General features: G+C 55.4%; 1 protein-coding gene across 4 annotated transcripts in view; it reads left to right on the top strand.

Annotated features, from left to right (window-relative positions):
* The window catches only part of CRTAC1 (cartilage acidic protein 1), a 136,378-nt gene that overhangs the window by 106,392 nt on the left and 12,815 nt on the right, over positions 1-17,171 (top strand). For all 4 annotated transcript variants that reach the window (XM_032311974.1, XM_032311973.1, XM_032311972.1 and 1 more), the window contains exons 6-11: positions 5,180-5,314; positions 8,576-8,721; positions 11,552-11,688; positions 15,333-15,415; positions 16,198-16,298; positions 16,689-16,857. In XM_032311974.1, the coding sequence (XP_032167865.1) occupies positions 5,180-5,314; positions 8,576-8,721; positions 11,552-11,688; positions 15,333-15,415; positions 16,198-16,298; positions 16,689-16,857 (771 nt within the window). The remainder of the gene's footprint in view (positions 1-5,179; positions 5,315-8,575; positions 8,722-11,551; positions 11,689-15,332; positions 15,416-16,197; positions 16,299-16,688; positions 16,858-17,171) is intronic.

Below are 17,171 nucleotides of genomic sequence, written 5' to 3'. Positions count from 1 at the left end.
ATGCCTAAAGCCCAGCTGAGGCCTCTGGCGGCTCCCCGTCAGCGGACTCCAGAGAGCTGACCACGGGCGACAGAGGGGGCCGCAGAGCCTCCTAGGCTGGCAGGCGGGCACTGCCTTGCAGTGGGATGTGACAGGCAGAACTGGAGGGACAGGCTCCTCGATGGGCTCCCTCGGGAACTGCAGCCCTGGGCCTGCCAGGGGGACCCAGTGCCCCAGGACATTGCGGTATCCATGCATTAGATGATTGACAAGAAGGGACATCACTTTTCTTTCAAAACAAACACAAATACTCTTATAATAGAAATGCGATCATGGTGCACTGTTTCTTCTGCTAAAATAAGAGATTTTAAAGAAAGGTCAAGCCTGCGGCTGGTCACTCTGAGCCTTACCAGGAGTCCAGCTCCCTCTTCTGCCAGGAGGATGCTTGAGTAGAAAGGTTTGGGAACGCCCTCTGGGGCCAGCCCAGGCTCTGGGGTCACTCAGATGTGCGTTTGGACTGCAATCAGCGGCCCGTTGGCTGCCCTCCTTGAGCCTTGGTTTCCTCGCCTGGAAAACGGGGCAGTGGGATGAGACGTGGATGGTGCCTAGGACGGGGACTGGAGAACAGATGCCCAGATGAGCTGGGCTTCTTCAGAGCCCTGCCCATTCTCCTGTCCACTGCCGGCGGCATCCTACAGGGAGGGGCTGCCAGGATTGAGGGAGGAGTGGAATGTCCGCGTCTAATACCCTCCACCCCATGTACTCGGAACCCTACCAGGTCCTGGGACGGCTCACAGGGGGTTGTGGGTGGCAGCACCAGCACTGACACATATCATTCTACCTTTGAATGTTTGGGGGAATTTAGGATTAAAGACCCTGTTACCATCCTGCCCTGACCCTCACTCCCCCTTCTCCCACATACCCGTGCACACGAGCACGCACACGCACACACACTGCCCATTCCTCCACCTCTGTATTTTCCAGCATCTTTGCTACTCTTCTACAGTTTCTTGGATGCTCTTGGCAGCCTGCAGGCCTTGGCATCCACAAGAATTGTATTTCTGTTGAGGTCTCAGTAGATTAATCCCATGGGTCCAGATTCTTGGGCCAACGAGCCTCACAAAGCCTCCCTCCACTGGCATGGGCTCCAGCCACGCTGGTCCCGAATTTCAGCCTGGAGAATGCACTGAAGGAGTGGGAAGGAACTTGGAGCTCTCAGTCCCTTCCCCAGTTCATGGGGATGGATCCCAGGGCCTGGAGGGCACACAGCTCAAGTTGCTTTAGCCAGAGCAGGTGCAGAGGCCAAGTAAGGACCCAGAGGCTCTTCCTTAGCATGGCAAATACTCCTGCCTCCTCGTGCCTGGGTCCGCCAGCCCCCAGCAGGATGCCCCCCCACCCTTATTTCAAGCGGCCTCGCTTTCCCATTCCACTCCAGCTCTCAGATACAATCCAACTTGGCGGCCGACCACCCCAGGGCTGCCTAGATGCCATCTGAGAAATGGATCACCTGTACCTAAACCGGACTTGGGCCCACCTCACCAGAAGGCTCGGGGTTTAGCGGTGCAGTTTTTGAGGGTTAATGAGGTTACCCCGTGGGACTCAGGACCACTGGGCGGATAATCATAGGGGCTTCCGGAATGTGGCAGGGGAAGGCTTTTTCCCCAGTCACTCCACCTCTCCCATCCAGCTTCAGGGGCAGAGTGAGAAGCCTTCAGGCAGTGTTTAGGAGGCTGCATTTGCACCCAATAGCAGAAAAAGGAGGCCTTAGAAGCCTGCAAGTGCTGGGGTAATAAGGAGATTTTATTCCCCTAGCAGGTGGGAAATCGTCCCAACTAATGACTATGTGGCACCTGACATTTTCCAAAGTACCTTCCGAAAACCAGCTCACTTAATATTTATGACAGTTTATGAGAAGAAGCTGTTGTTACGATCAGCCTCCCATTAGCACTGAGAAAACAGAGGCCCAGAAAGGTCCGCTGATGTGCCCAAGGTCACATGCACACTTTCTGATCCGGTCTTCTTTCCCATCACCGGGGCTGCCCCTCCAGCCCTAGCTGGGGAGCTGCTTGTCCCCAAGAGCATGGGCCACCGCAGATACAGAAGAACGAATTGATGTAAAGTAGAATCTCACTCCCTACTGGGACGTCGTCCTCTGAGGCAGTTTCTCACTGCCCCTTGGGTGACCCCAGAAGGCGTGGGCTCAACTTCGGGAGAGAGAGAGTTGGGGGAGGGGAGAACGTCAGGGAGAAGAGACGGAATCGGGAACCTCTGCCATGGACGCTGCAGGGTGGATGGATGTTACTGGTTTGGAGAAGATTTACGTGCTCCACCTGGGAACGCACCTCTGCAGCGCAGCAAGGGGCACAGACGCCCGGCAGCCCCTGCCTCAGCCCCGAACTGGGCTCTCCATCCTGAGGCCGCTGGGGCCGCTGCCCAAGGGGCTGGCTCCCTGACTGTCGATCACCTGCTCCCCAACTGGGCGGCGAACTTGCCAAGAGGGAGTCGTGGGTAACGTCTCTGTTATGGTCCGGTTGCCATGGCAATAAATTGTCACTAATTAGTAGTGTGGTTACCATGGCAATTTTCTAATAATTACAGGTTACAAATGGTACAAGGCTCCAACCCAACCCAATTAGTTAATTAGAAAGATTTAGAAATTTGTCCAAGAGGGAAATAACCTGCTTTGTAGAAAATGAAGAGAATGTGTCACAGCTTGAGAGCCAGAAGCAGAGAGGAAATTGGAGGACACCGGAGTGGGGAGGAAGGATGGAGTTGCACGGCGGCAAGTCCCACAGCCCCACCTGGAATTTCCGGGGGCCCAGGCAAGGCCCGGGGTTCCTCACCAAAGCCCGAAGCCTGTCCCTGGTTTGGAATCTGGCAGGATGGAGGCAGGGAACAGCTGTCAGCAGCCACTCCAGGGCTCCTCTCTGAATGGGCCTACGTGGCGCCCAGGTTACAGCCCAGCAGCCCTCCCTGCTGGCCTTAGGAAAGGCATCCAGAAGCCTCCCCGCCCCACACTGTGGCTCTCCGAATGAAAACTGCATGCCCCGTCTTAGGTGATGCTACCCAGGATTACTGTGGATTGAGTGACTCCATTTTCAGGAGGCTTGGGCTCTCCTGGAGAGCTAAGTAGATTACCTGTGTTTCTCTGGAGCTCAACCACGAGAGCAAGGGGAATGGCATTGACGTTGGACCCATCCCCTCCTCCTGGCCCCTAACTCCCGACCTGGGGGGCAGGCTGCATTTCACAGGTGAGAAAAGCCCCCTGATTTCCTCCAGGGACCTTTCCCAGAAGGCAGGAGGAGTCTGGGAACCAAGTGAACCTCCATCCCACTTTAGCACACTTTATGGAAACCTCTTCCCCAGCCAGAGCCAGGCAGGCAGTTGGTGGCGGTGGGGGGGTGGGGTGCCCAACATCACTCAGGTCTGCCTGAGCTCCCGCTTATTTAACAAATGACAACAGTTCTTCTGAGTTTTCTGGTAACTATTCTTATTGTACTGAACAGCCTGTTAGAGCCACACCTTTCAAACTTTACTGGGCACATAGCCACCCAAGGGTCCTGCTAGAAGAGAGGTACTGACTGGCAGGGGGGCAGGGAGGGACTGGGATTCTGCCTAACAAGCTTCCCCCCCGCCATGGTGGGCCCAGGGACCTCACTCTGAGTAACAGGATGGTAGGGTTCACAAACCCCTTTCATGTGTCTCACCTCACGTGATCCTCGTAAAGATCCTAAAATAGAAAAAGCAGGTCATGCTACTCCTGTTTTACAGTTGAGGAAACTGAGGCTCAAAGGATACCATAAATTGCCCAAGGTCACACAGCTTATAAACAGCCGTGCTGGGACTAGAATCCATGTCCTGTCCTGGTCAGACTGTTTTCTGCCCAGTATTCCCAGGGACCAGGGCTATGGCTTCCGGGGCTTGATTCAAAATCCAGATGTCTTCATATTGGACTTGTTGACACAGGTAGCTCAAATTTGATCTTGGAGACATTAAACCCTAATGTAGAGCTGGATTGACTTCTTCCTTTTTTAAAAAGTATGCAATTATTGGATTTTTCCCTTTCCAACTGCAGAAGCGATTTTGTTACAACAAGCCAAACAACACAAAGACATTCCCAAAAAAGGCGAACTCCTGTCTCTCCTTCCCTCCCTGACTCCCACCCCATCTGGCAGCCTGGGGTTAACAACGCAAGGCGTGGCCTTTCCCACTTCCCCCAAGCTCAAGGACAAGCTTGCATGAACACATCCAGAAATATCATGTGTTTTCTTTTTCTTTTTCTTTTTTAATAAAACTAAGATGACACAATACCATTACTTGGTGAATTGCTTTTTCACTGAACAGTATGTCATGGGCCCTCCTCCAAGCCAACACATATGGATCTGTACAGTCTTTTCAGCGGCGGCAGAACGGTCCATCCTATGGATGCAGCCCAGTCTATTCAGCCCATCGTTGTTGGTGGACTTACTGGTTGTTCCCAGTTGCTTACTATACCAAGCAAAGTCAAGAAAATGTCCTGCAGCCTTAGCCAGAACCTAGTCCCCTGTGTTCTTGGGCCAGGAGCACACCTGGAGTCTTGACTGGCATACAGATGACTCGAGGTGGGGGTGGGGGTTGTTAGGAAAATCTGTGACTTGATCAAAATGTGGTGGGTAGGGGCGCCTGGGTGGCTCAGTGGGTTGAGCCGCTGCCTTCAGCTCGGGTCATGATCCCGGGGTCCTGGGATCGAGCCCCGTGTGGGGCTCTCTGCTCAGGAGGGAGCCTGCTTCCCTTCCTCCCTCTCTCTGCCTGCCTCTTTGCCTACTTGTGATCTCTGTCTGTCAAATTAATAAATAAAATCTTTTTTAAAAAAATGTGGTGGGTAGATCTGGCCTGGGGGATCGTTGTGAGTCAGCTTCCGAAGGGAAGGGAGGGATCTGTAGGATGGCCTCTGTGTTCCGTAGGCCATGGGGTCATGACTTGTGCACAAAGTGACACCGTCTTGCCCCTCGCTTGCCTTATCCTTCCTTGAGTCATCTTCTACACACGCTGACAGGACTGCGAGCCCAGATCTAGGCTCAGAGAAGCATTCCCCTGTCCTCAAAGCTCTTCAGAGGCCTCGCCACAGCGGCTTCTCAAAGGCCTCTGAGGCCCACCCGTCCTCCTCACAGGCCTGAGGCTCTGCTTCTGCCACTCACTGTGGGTTGCTGTCCTCTCTTAGGGGGCCGTGGTGTCAGCGTGGGTCCTATCCTCAGCAGCAGTGCCTCAGACATCTTCTGTGACAATGAGAATGGGCCCAACTTCCTCTTCCACAACCAGGGTGATGGCACCTTCGTGGATGCTGCTGCCAGTGCCGGTGAGTGTGGCCCCCGCCCTGGGTCCCTCACTGCCCCAGACCCTTGGACGCTGGCCTCAGGGAGACCAGGACCAGGAAGCATGCCCACTGTGCAGGGAAACATTGTTTGTCACCTTCCATTCTGTATCCCCCAAGGCTCCGGCCACAGGGGATATGTGCTGCTGGGGAGAGGGGGAGCCTGGAACTCCTGACCATTATCCATTTTCCAGCAACAAGATTTAGCCCGTGTTCCTCTGAGTCCTGCTTGAGCCACCTCTTTCCAGTTCCCTTCCCCACATTCACCTTAATCACTAAATTCAATCCAATAACCATTTGTGGAGCACCTGCTAAGTGCCAGGTGGTACTTAGAGCTGGGGATGCTGATCCCAGGAAGGTTGTACCATCCTACCCTACCTGCCACACATAACGCACACAAGCACGGACGTTCTAGAGGGGAAACCAGATGAATAAACAAATAGCTAAGTAAGGGGACTAAAACCCACACAAAATAGTACTTCAGGCTCCCAGCTCTGCTCCCCTTCCTCCTTTTGTGTTCATCCCTCATCTGCCTCAGGGCCTTTGCACCTGCCATTCTGTTTACTAGAAAGTGCCTTCTCCCTTTTCTCCTTCTGCAGAAATTCTATTTATCATTCAGCACTCAGCTCTGTGAAGCCCTTCCTGCCTCCCCCTGGGCCGCCTGGCAGAGATTCACACTTCCTCATCTGCATTCACACTGCCCTTCCACGCACATCTCGATCAGGCTTCTACGTCGCTAGAATAAACTAGGTCTACAAGGACGGGGCGCTGTACTGTTCACTCTTGACACACCACAGTCACCAAGTCAATCTTGCTGAATGGTGGAAGGGACCCTTAATGAAAGTTTGTGGGTGTTAATCAGCCTGCCCTTCGACCACTTCTCTCCACCCACTTCCTCCCCACCTTGCCCATGAAAGGGTTGATTTCGCCCCTCACAGGGCAGCACAGAGGCGAGCTCTACCCTCCAGAAGAAGAGGTGAGCGGAGATTAGACACATAGATCAAAGGTCCTACAAGCTCCAGCTAGAGCCGACAGCAAGCCTCAAATCCCTGAGCGTCTGCCAATCCATCTTCCCTGACTTACAAGATGGTAATCCCCCAGCTCTCTGCTTGGGAGTGCCCACTTCCAGCACCGCCCCTCCGCTTGGAGCCTGTCCACTCGCCTCGTGCCTTTCCCTCTCCTCCTTCCTGGGCAGAGCTAGAGCTGGAGGCAGCTCCCCTGGCCTGGCCTCCCACCTGGCATGCACACTCACACACACACACACACACACACACACACCTACACACACACACACTCTACAGGGCTATATACTCTGGCAGCAAATTTTCTCATTGCTGAAAAATCATAAAATGAAGGGGAGGTGGTGGTGGAGAAAACCTAGAGGGTTTGATAAGGTGTTAAAGAGATGGGAGCAGAGGTGAGCGAGCAAGTTGGAGTGGGAGAAGGTATCTGGCGGGAGGAGAGAGGAAAGGTGCTAGGCCCGTAATTGAAAGTCAGAATGATTGCAGGGGTTTAACAAGACATGTCAAGAGGGCATTCATCACCCAAACAGATGCTGCTGTGAAATGCGGCCTGGCACCGATTATTCCCGTGAAAGGGAACCAGCTCCTTGTCAAGGTGCCTCGTAGATAGGAGAGAAATGGGCCAACACAGAAGGCCACCGACATTTGGGCTGGGGAGTTTTGTAGAGAATTAATGGGGTGTTAATCCTAGGCATTAGAGGCTGCCCCCTTCCTTGGAAAAGCCTCTTCCTCAAGCCTAGGGCACACTGCCTCTTCTCCCCACACCTCCCACTCATTGTCCAGAGCCTTCCCTCCCCCAAGAGGGTACTCAGCATCCAAAGTGCTCAGGGGGCCTCACTCGCACCTTCCGCTGGCTCCCATCCCCGGGAGTTCTGTGGCTGCCGCTGGCAAGAGCTCCCTGGACCCTGGATTCTGTGATTCTCCCCTCCATTATCTTGTCCTGTCGCCTGCCCCATCTCTGAGGGCCCGATGACGAATGGCAGTTTGTCCGCTGAGAGAGTCAGCCTGGGTATTGAGAACCAGCACCCAGCACCTCTCAGCTCCACGCTTGGCCTGACGGAACATATCTTCCTCGGGCAGCCGGGAGGTCAGACCTTCCCTCTGGGCAAAGCCAGCCCCTGTCCTCCACCAGGGTCAGCTCAGTGGACACTGGCAGATGCAGGGACAGCAGAAGCCAGCGACACTGGACACACAGGCTTCTCTTCCCCGAGCTCCCAAGGCACGCTGTGGGTTTCTTTGTTATGATGTGGCATTTCCTCTGCTGTCACCAACATCCCCAGAAGCCTTCTGTCAAATTATTTATGTTTCTTTATTCATTCAGCAAGTATTTACTGAAAACTACTGGTCAGATGCTGCGTGAATACAGGTGAACAAGAAGACAGCCCCTGACCTCATGGAGTTTAAGGTCTCGTGGGGAAACCGGACACTAAGCAGATAAACCACAAAGGAACCCGATGGTCAATGTGATCAGCACAGTGGAGGGAAAGAATGAGAGGTTGTCAGGACAAATACCAAAGTAGCTGGGAGGAGCTGTTTTCATGGGAGTGGTCAGGGAAGGCTTCCCTGAGGAGGTGACAAAGTAGCTGAGAACAGAAGAAAAACAAGGAACCAGGTAACCAATAGCCAGGCGAAGAGCATTCCAGGAGTAGCAATGTGCTTGAGCAAAGGCCCAGAAGCCAGAAAGGGCAGCGCTCATTTAAGGAATGACAGAAGCACAGGTCGCCAGAGTTTATGAGTAAGTGGGGAGAGGAGGGGTACCAGATCAAGACCAGATAGGGTGGGTGGGGGCCTTGTGCTCCCCAGGCACTTGAACTTGACCCAACAAGACTAGGGAGCTACTGAGAGATTTAAGCCAACGGTGATGACCAACTTACTATACCCCAGTGGCAGCGTTGGAGTGGCTGGAGGGGACGTTGGTCCTCCAGACTTTGCATGTCCCCTTCTCCCACCCATGCTACCCCAAAACTGAGTGAAAATTGTGTGCTCGCTGGGCGGATGCCGCTGAAGGCAAGTCTGGTTCCCTTTGCAACCACACGGCTGTCCCACCTCCTGCCCCCAGGGAGAAATTCTGAGCTGGCGCTGGGGCTCCCCATCTGCGCCCTGGGAGGGCAGGGTCGGTGCAAGGGTCACCCTCCCTGTGCCTCTCCAAGGAGCTCAAGCAAGGCGAGCGTTTTTAGGGCCTGCAGGGGGTGCAGCCCTGAGGGACCCTGTCGTTCCTCCCCAGGTGTGGACGACCCCCACCAGCACGGGCGAGGTGTCGCCCTGGCCGACTTCAACCGCGATGGCAAAGTGGATATTGTCTACGGCAACTGGAATGGCCCCCACCGGCTCTACCTGCAGATGAGTGCCCATGGGAAGGTCCGCTTTCGGGTAAGAAGGGACCTCGCCCTCCCTCCCCAGCCCCCTCCCGCCCATCCCCACAGCACTGCGTGCGGCCCTGGATGCCCTAGGGCTGCCACCTTCCTGTGCCTCCCACCAGGCTGAGAAGGGGCTTGTGGCTCTGCAGGGCCTGGAGGCAGGACAGCCACAGTGAAGGCAACATCTAGGGGAAGACGATGGAGTCCAGCCTGGGCTTCAGTACCATCTCTAGTGCCCGGGGCAGGGAGAGCCACTCGCAGAGGAGGGAGAGCAACATCCCGCAGTGGGCAGGAACAGGGCAATGCAGGCTCTCGGCTTCGTTCCTGGATTGGCAGTAGTTTTCCAGGTGGCTCCTGGAAAACCTGATTTTTTCAAGTTTAAGTTCTGGCTAAGGGTGCGGTAGGCAAGAGAGGGACAGACGGAAAGCTGAGACTCCGGAGCTCCCATGGCCCCTAAGGACAAATGGCAGGTGGTGGGCCCCTCCAGTCCCTCTCTGTGTCCCCTCCCTGAGCTGTCAATAGACTGCGATGCCAAGAATTCTTCAAAGGGACTGTTGGGTGCCACCGCCTGGTGCGCTGGAGTTTGGAGCTTTCTCCTGGAGCTCTCATAGGATGGTTGAAACTGATCTCAAGTGAGTCTGGATGGTTCTGGAGGTACCTAGGTCTTGCCAAAGTCCCCTGGGGGAGTTAGAATTTTCCCGATGCTTCATGGTCCCAGAGGAGTCTCTGGGACCCTTCTGTCTGGGTCACCGCCGCAAGCTTCCTCCCTTGTAGCAGCCACCTGGGGACGCTCAGGCCCAGCGGCTCACTCCCTTGAGACCCGGGCTCTCTGGGTGAGAAGGAGGCCTGCCCTGAACTCAAGCAGTTAATCGCAGGATCCAGGATGATTTTCATCCTTATTTAGCTTTTTGTTATTTTTTAAGATTTATTTATTTTAGAGACAGAGAGAGAGGGCATACACACGCACAAGCTGGGGGAAGGCAGAGGGACAGAATCCTCAAGCAGACTCCCCACTGAGCGCAGAACCAGATGCAGAGCTCCATGTGGGGCTCAATCCTATGATCCGCGAGATCATGACCTGAGCGAAAACCAAGAGTCAGACGCTCAACTGACTGAGCCACCCAGGCGCACCCCCACCCCCAGCTTTTTGTCTTAACTCAGGTTCTCCACCAGGGGTCATTTTCTCCCCTGGACATTTGACATGTCTGGGGATAGTGTCTGTGACACTTTTTGGTTGTCACAAATGGGAGAGGGGTATGGCTGGCATCCAGTGGGTGGAGGCCAGGGGTACTGCCAAATGTTCTGTAACGCACAGGACAGCCCCCCAGTCAGGAAATGATCCAGGCCCAAACATCAGTGTGCTGTGGTTGAGGAACACGGCCCGGCCTCCTGGTGGCCCCTCCCCAGAGCTCAGAGGAGCAATAACAATGATAATCAACGCCCCATGTATCAGGTGTCTTCCATGTGCCAGGAACTGTGCTAAGCGCTTTACATACGTTATCTCAGAAGCCTGGGCGTCCAGGGGGAACCCCGAGGGAGCCATGTAGGTTTCCATTTTTATAGGATCAATAGAATAATAATGACTTAGAGATCCTGAGGTCCCTTTCTCTCCAGCTCTTAAGGCCCTGCTCAGCCCACCCTGGCCAAGTGGCCAGGCTCTTAATCAGCCTCATTACCATGCTGATGGGGACAACCTCCCTCCTGGGCTCCCCAGAACAGGCAGCTCGCCAGCTGTCCCAGGCTGGCTCCTTCCTGCATTGGTTGGAGGGGGGACCTGCAGTGAGAGGCCAAGGAGCAGGGCCAGGCCAGTGGGCACGAGGGGCACTCCTGGAAACATGAACTGTCCCTTCCCAACCCTTTCCAGATGGGCCCTGAGAGCCAGACAGGCTGCTAGAATCTTTAAGATTCTGTGATGAATATTCTTATAATCAGAAGGTTGCTCTCTATGCCTCTTCTTCTTTTTCAAAAGAAAGTCCCACCCCTGGGACCCTTTGCCGGGTCCTCCAAGGCTGCGTCAGCACTTCGAGGTCCAAGCTGGGCTCTTCTGGGCCTGGGGTCTCCCCATGAACCCCAGGCAAATGTATCTGATACTACAAACCCCCAGAGCAAGGGTCTCAAAAATATCAAAAGACTTCCAGGAAAAAAAACTTAAGATAACAGCAAGAACACAGCTAGAAGCCCCCTCTCCTGCCTTCCGTGGGACTGATGGCATGAACAAGGCCAGGACCGGTGCCAAGGATCTGGTTCATGCCCAGTGCTTCCCAGGCATTTTACACGCAGTGCTCACAGCCTGAGCCACACTATTCCAAGCCCCATGTTACTGACAGAGAGAGTGAGACCTGAGAAGCTAATGACTTGCCTAAGGTCACATGGCCAGTCGGGAGAGAAGCCTGGATTCAAGTGCAGAGCACTTTCCAGCGTCCCCCACCCCCCAGCCCCCACTTCTGACTCTCCTGCAGAGGAGGAAGGGACGTAGCATCTTGAGTCAGAAGCCCCGGCTACCGCCCCATCCTTAGCCATGACCATGGGTGATTCCCCTCCCTCCCCCAGGACACCCTCACCTTGCCTGTAAAATGGGAATGCTGATATCTGCCCCACCTCGATGGGAGGGCTGCATGTGACCCTGACCAGGGAACAGCCAGGTGCTCTGCTGGTGGGAACTGGGACTGTTCCTCTCACCTCCTTGTCCTATAAGCAGCCCAGGGTCTTTGTGGTCCTGGGTGCTGCCACCACAGGTCCCTTCCAGGGGAGGTGAGAGAGGAGGTGTTAGGTGGGCTGTCTCTTCTCTTGGATTGCACACACACACACCTCTGTCTGCTGACCTGCACCCTCTCCCCTGTCAGGACATCGCCTCGCCCAAATTTTCCATGCCATCCCCGGTCCGTACCGTCATCGCCGCTGACTTTGACAATGATCAGGAACTGGAGATCTTCTTCAACAACTTCGCCCACCGCAGCTCCTCAGCCAACCGTCTCTTCCGGTAGGCACTGCAGCCTGGCAGTGACTTCTCGCTCTCACGGGCTAGGAGTCAGGAGCAAGGTATAGGACTCAGAGGGGAGTTCCCAGGGCTGTTCCTGATGGTCCCTGATGAAGGAACAGAGAGAAGGGAAGGAGGGATTGAGCAAGAGGCTGTGGAATGAAGGGCAGAACTGGGGCAGGAAGCTGGCTTCCTGCTGTTGTGGGGGAAACAGGCAGAGGGACATGGCCCAATGGGTGCCCAGAACCCAACCTCTACGGGAGAGAAATCCACATCACCACAAAAAGGAGTTACAGAGTCAAGTTTGTTTGGGTGTGCCTGGGGTTAGCAAAGACAGGCAGATTTACTGGCTGCAGGACTTCTCAGAGCCTTTACCACAAGCATGAGTGTTTTTAATTTCTGAAAGGGAGATGGAGTATTCCAAACAGATTTGACCACAGGACACCTCTTTCAAAGATTTTATTCTTGGGACTGGTACACCGCAAAAATCTCTTGGGAAATGCTGGATGAGACCATCAATGGTAGACCAGGAAAAGGGATTGACAGATGGAAGGAATCTGCAAGCACCTGCATCTGGGGAAAAAAGGTTGGAAGTTCGAAGGCAATACTTCTCTAAGAGGGGCCCAGAGACCATTGCATCAGAATCACCCAAAGTGCTTATTTAAAGTACATTCCGGGGTCCACCCAGATCTCCTGAATCAGAATCTTCAGGGTAAGGCCCAGAAACCTCTATTTTTAACAAGTGCACTGGGCATCAGGTGACTCTTAATGACACCAAAGCTTGAGAGCTGCTGTTGGGGAACCTCAGGCCCCATGTGGTCGGAGACAACCCTGTTCCTGGCCTAAACATGCTACTGGGGCTCAGGAGCCTGTGGGGAGAGGAGGCAGGGGAGCAAGGGGCCTTGGATTCAGGAAATGGGCCCGGTCACCTGGCTCAGCTCCACGGGGTCCCCATCCTCTAACCCAGAAGGGGGCCCAACTATTAATAAAAGGCAAGAGCTGTGACTAAGCATGTTTTAAAATATGATTATTAACAAAGCATCAATCCTGACTGGAAGTAATCACCCCCCAAAGGCACCAGGTTTACTAATTAGGTGACTTGGAAAAAGCTTATTCACAACTTCCAGATTAATTGCGGAAGATCAATTGCTCGTTAACAGAGATACTACTTTCCTTCTCTGGCTAATAAAGTGTCACTTGCCAGGGCCGCTGAGCACAAGGGAGTCTAGTGATCTCCTTACTGTGGTCTGAGGACCCAGGCCCCTCCCCCATCCACCTGCCCACCTGGCTCTCACACACCTCTGGCCACCCCGAGGGCAGGCTGGCCCGGGGCTGCCATGGACGAGGACAGGGTCACCCCATAGTGGTCCCATGGGTTAGTGTCTTGGCCTTCCCACAGCCACAGCGTGAGCCACTTCCCAGGCACGTGACTGTGCTCCAAGTCCCAGAGCCAGATGGGTCCTGAGCTCACGGCCCAGAGTGTGAGGGGCTATAGTCCGGGCTGTCACTCCAGCGGCCACCCTGCAGGTTTGGCCCCACCTGTCTCTGTCGCTGAATGGAACACTGCAGGCTCCTCGTGGGAGATGCTGGGGACTCAAAGCCTCCGTGTGCTTAAGGCTGCGATCTTGCAATGAGGAGTGAGGTAACCAAGGATTTCATCACCCAAACCAGATGCTTAGTGAGCGTCAGGGGTCCTGTTGATAACGGCGGGCTGGCGGGCCAACACGGACTCTCCCAGTCCAGTCGGGATACGACGGTCACACTGCTGACATTGACACCTGCCTCTGCTCTGTTCTCATCTCTTCACCCCTATGCCGCTCCCCAGCTCCTGCCTCTGGCTCTGAAAGGGATTCCTACAGGAGCCTTCAGCAAAGTGTTTGAAAATGCAAATCTGGCCACACCCCTTTTCCACTTGAAACCTTTGGAAGCCCCCCACTGCCTTCTCTTGGACTCATCCCACACCCCCGCTTTGTCCCCAACCTGGTCACACTCCATTTCTCGGTTTACAGCTGAGCTTCCAACACTGTCCCTCTGTTCAGTTCCGGGCTGTCCCCGGCCCGGACCCTCAGGCAGGCCGCCCCCTCCGCCCCTTGCTCCTCCGTCTTCCTCTGAGTGACCACACTCATCTTCCGGTCTCAGCTGTTAGCCCTTCCTCCAGGAAGCCTGAAGCCCGAGTGGGCTTGCCCAGCTCTCCGTCCCCTCAGCCTCTCTCCCTGTTGGCGTTCGGAGCTCTGTCTGAGACTCCCTGCGGTCATGGACCCTGAGCTTCGTCCTCCCTGACGCGCACCACAGCCGCAGCCCCCCACACACTAGACAGCACACAGAAGTCACTGCCGAAGAATTTGATGGGCAAATACGTCGATGCAGTGGAACTGCTGGGCTTTGTCCTTAGGAACCCTTAACTGCACTGTCACCTAAACCTGAACCCAGCTGTGGCAGAGCCTGCGGTACACAGGAGGTCAAAGGGACTGTGGTTGTTGGCAGGCCAAGGCACATGTAGCTCACATGCCGGAGTGCACCCAGGCACGCGGCCCTCCACCCGGTCCACACCCGTGGGTGAGCTCAGCACAGATGCCTGGGGCCTACAGATGGCTCTCCCAGGGCTGCTGCTCACCACAGCAGACCCCCTGCACCCTGCCCTCCGGCCACCACAGCTCCAGCTCAGGGGACCCCTGCCCTCCCCCACCCAAAGTCACTGGCCACAGCCCAGCCCACTGGTGACTCTGTGACTTGAGCAGACAAGAGCCATCGGCAGTGTCATGGGGGTAGAGATCAGATCCCTTCTAGCCCCCTGGCTCCCCCAGTATTGCTCCACACATCCAGGCCAGAGCAGCCAAGGCTATAAGAATCTAACGAGTGAGAAAAATTAGGGGAAGCTCATCGCCATCATCAGCATTGAGCTCAGTGCGGAGACAGAGCAAGACGCTCACAGTGGGCTTTTCTGAAGCAAGTATTGCCGTGATTCAGAGCTTAAAATAGAGGCCCTGCAGCCCAGAGGGACCCGTTTCCGCCCTCTTTGCCGCTGGACTTCATCCTCGCCTCCTGCAGACACGCGCGCAGAGCTTCCCTGGGGGGCCACACGCTGTGCCAGGTGCCCGGGAAAATGCGAGAACCAGTAACACGTGGTCCCAGCCTGTGAAGAGCTCCCATCCAACTGGAGAGAGAAGAGGCACTCACTCAGAGCTTTACCACAAGGCAGGAAGTGACAAAGGCTGAACAGGAAGGCCCTGCTTCCCACAGGACCGTCAGGGAGGGCTTGAAGGAGGTGGCATCTGAGCAGTTTCAATCCTAGTTACACCCAGAACTCAGAAGCCCAGGGCCACTTGAAGGAAGGGGAAGGTCAGTTGAAGGTAGCTGCGTCCCTGCCCCTTCTCCATCTATCAACTGCCCTTCCCCAGGCTGTCTATAACTCATCCATTAGAGAAAGAAAAATCAATATTTACCAACGTAAATTAAAACCCAGGAAGGGAACAGGCAGGGTGTAGACAGGCTCTGTGAGCAGATGGTGGCTCAGTAAGTGCCCACGTGGGGCCCCGCGCTGCTCAGGGGACAGAGACGGGAGCAAGTAGACCTCTGACTTCAGGGGGCCCGTGAGTGCCATGCCGGCACATTAGTCATCCAGGAACAACCTGTCTCCTCTCCTGCAGGGTCATTCGCAGGGAACACGGTGACCCCCTCATCGAGGAGCTCAATCCCGGTGATGCCTTAGAGCCTGAGGGTCGGGGCACAGGTGAGGGCACCTGGGGGCTCCAGCCTCCCCTCCTCTGTCTCTGCCCTGCCCCGGCACAGGATGAGGGCAAGAGGGCTAGGGCTGCCAGCTCCCGAGGGTTGGGTGAGTCCCTGGGAGCCCCGGGCTGGAAACAGGGGAGCCAACGATCCGTGTGGGGCTCTGGAAATCCATGGGCGGTAGGTTCTCTGACACCAGGCAGGGATAGAAAGGAGAGGCTCCGGTCCTGCAATCTGACCCATCCCCTCTTGGTATTCAGCCTGGTGTCAGAGAAAGAGCACTGGAACGGGAGTCCCAAGCCTCGGTCCTGGCACTGCCTCACTTGTGGTCTTGGAAGAGGTGCTTCGCCTTCTGGGTCCTACCCTGCACATGCATGGAAAGGATAATGCCATCTGCCCTCCTTACCTCTGTGTGTGGTAGTGAGGACCCACAGGAGCCCATGAATGTGCAGACATGACATATGGACAACAGTTACAAAAGTAAAAGGCCTGTGTGATAGATGAGGAAGAAGTCCTTATGGTCTGAGCAGTTGGCACCCACTGTCTCCATGTGAAGTTCAGGGAAAGGAAAGGGAGCCCCTTTCATGATCTCCTGTCACAAGCCGGCTGTGAGAAATCTGAGGACAGAGGCTCTCTGTCCCCCGCCCCGCTTCCTGCCCCAATGCTGTGCTCTCGGCTTCCCCCCTCCCCCCAGGGGGGCATGTGCACGACTGGGCAGTGGTCGGGAGCCCCTGTCCCTCTTGGGTCTCCTGGCCGATGGCCAGAGTGAAATCTGCCTTGTTACAGGGGGTGTGGTGACAGACTTCGATGGAGACGGGATGCTGGACCTCATCTTGTCCCACGGGGAGTCCATGGCTCAGCCGCTGTCTGTCTTCCGGGGGAACCAGGTGCGCATGCGCCCCGGGGCCCATAGAGTGCGACCCCGTGTGCTCCTCTGGGTCTAAGGTGGACGAGGGCAGAGGCTCCGGGGATACTTGCTTGCCCAGCATGGTGGGAAATAGAAACCCAGGAAATAAATCGCAGCCACACACAGTAAGCCTCCAAGAAGGGCTGCCTCGTGGGAGAAGCTCTTGGCCCCTCCACTGTCCACCGGCACTTCTCCAAAAACTGCTTTTCCTGAGCCTCTTGGCTTTTCCCTCATTCTTCCAGTTCCTCTCTTTCCAAACTTGTGCCTCGTTCACCTTCCTTCTCTCTTCTGTCTGCTCCCCCTTCCTTCCCTCCCTGCCCCTCCTGCCCCCCACCCCCTGATACTCACCTGCCTTCCTCCCTACCTGCAGGGCTTCAACAACAACTGGCTTCGAGTAGTACCTCGGACCCGGTTCGGGGCCTTCGCCCGGGGAGCTAAGGTTGTGCTCTACACCAAGAAGAGCGGGGCCCACCTGAGGATTATCGACGGGGGTTCGGGCTACCTGTGTGAGATGGAGCCCGTGGCACACTTTGGCTTAGGTGAGTCAGAGCAGGGGACGGGGTAGGCAATGGGCTGTCGCGCCCAGATGGTGGTGGGCTCCTAAAAGTGTGTCCTGAAGCATGCTCGGGAACGGAGGGCTGCCAGTGTATGGTACATCCAGGTCCAGCGACGGCTGCAGCGGATACCAGCCATGCAGGCAACCCTGCTCCAAAATGAACCTGAACTCCAGAGGGAGGTTTCCATGCTCTGCCCTTTGCATGGACTCCCACTGCTGTCCTCTGTTGAATTCGTTCACCTTTGGGTCAGAGTATTTAATCATCCCCGAGTCCAAGACTGGGGCCTTGTTCGAACA

Source organism: Mustela erminea, chromosome 14 (assembly GCF_009829155.1).
Source record: "Mustela erminea isolate mMusErm1 chromosome 14, mMusErm1.Pri, whole genome shotgun sequence".
Classification (NCBI taxonomy): domain Eukaryota; kingdom Metazoa; phylum Chordata; class Mammalia; order Carnivora; family Mustelidae; genus Mustela; species Mustela erminea.
Note: the sequence above shows the minus strand (reverse complement) of the source record. Positions and strands in the feature narration are given on the sequence as shown.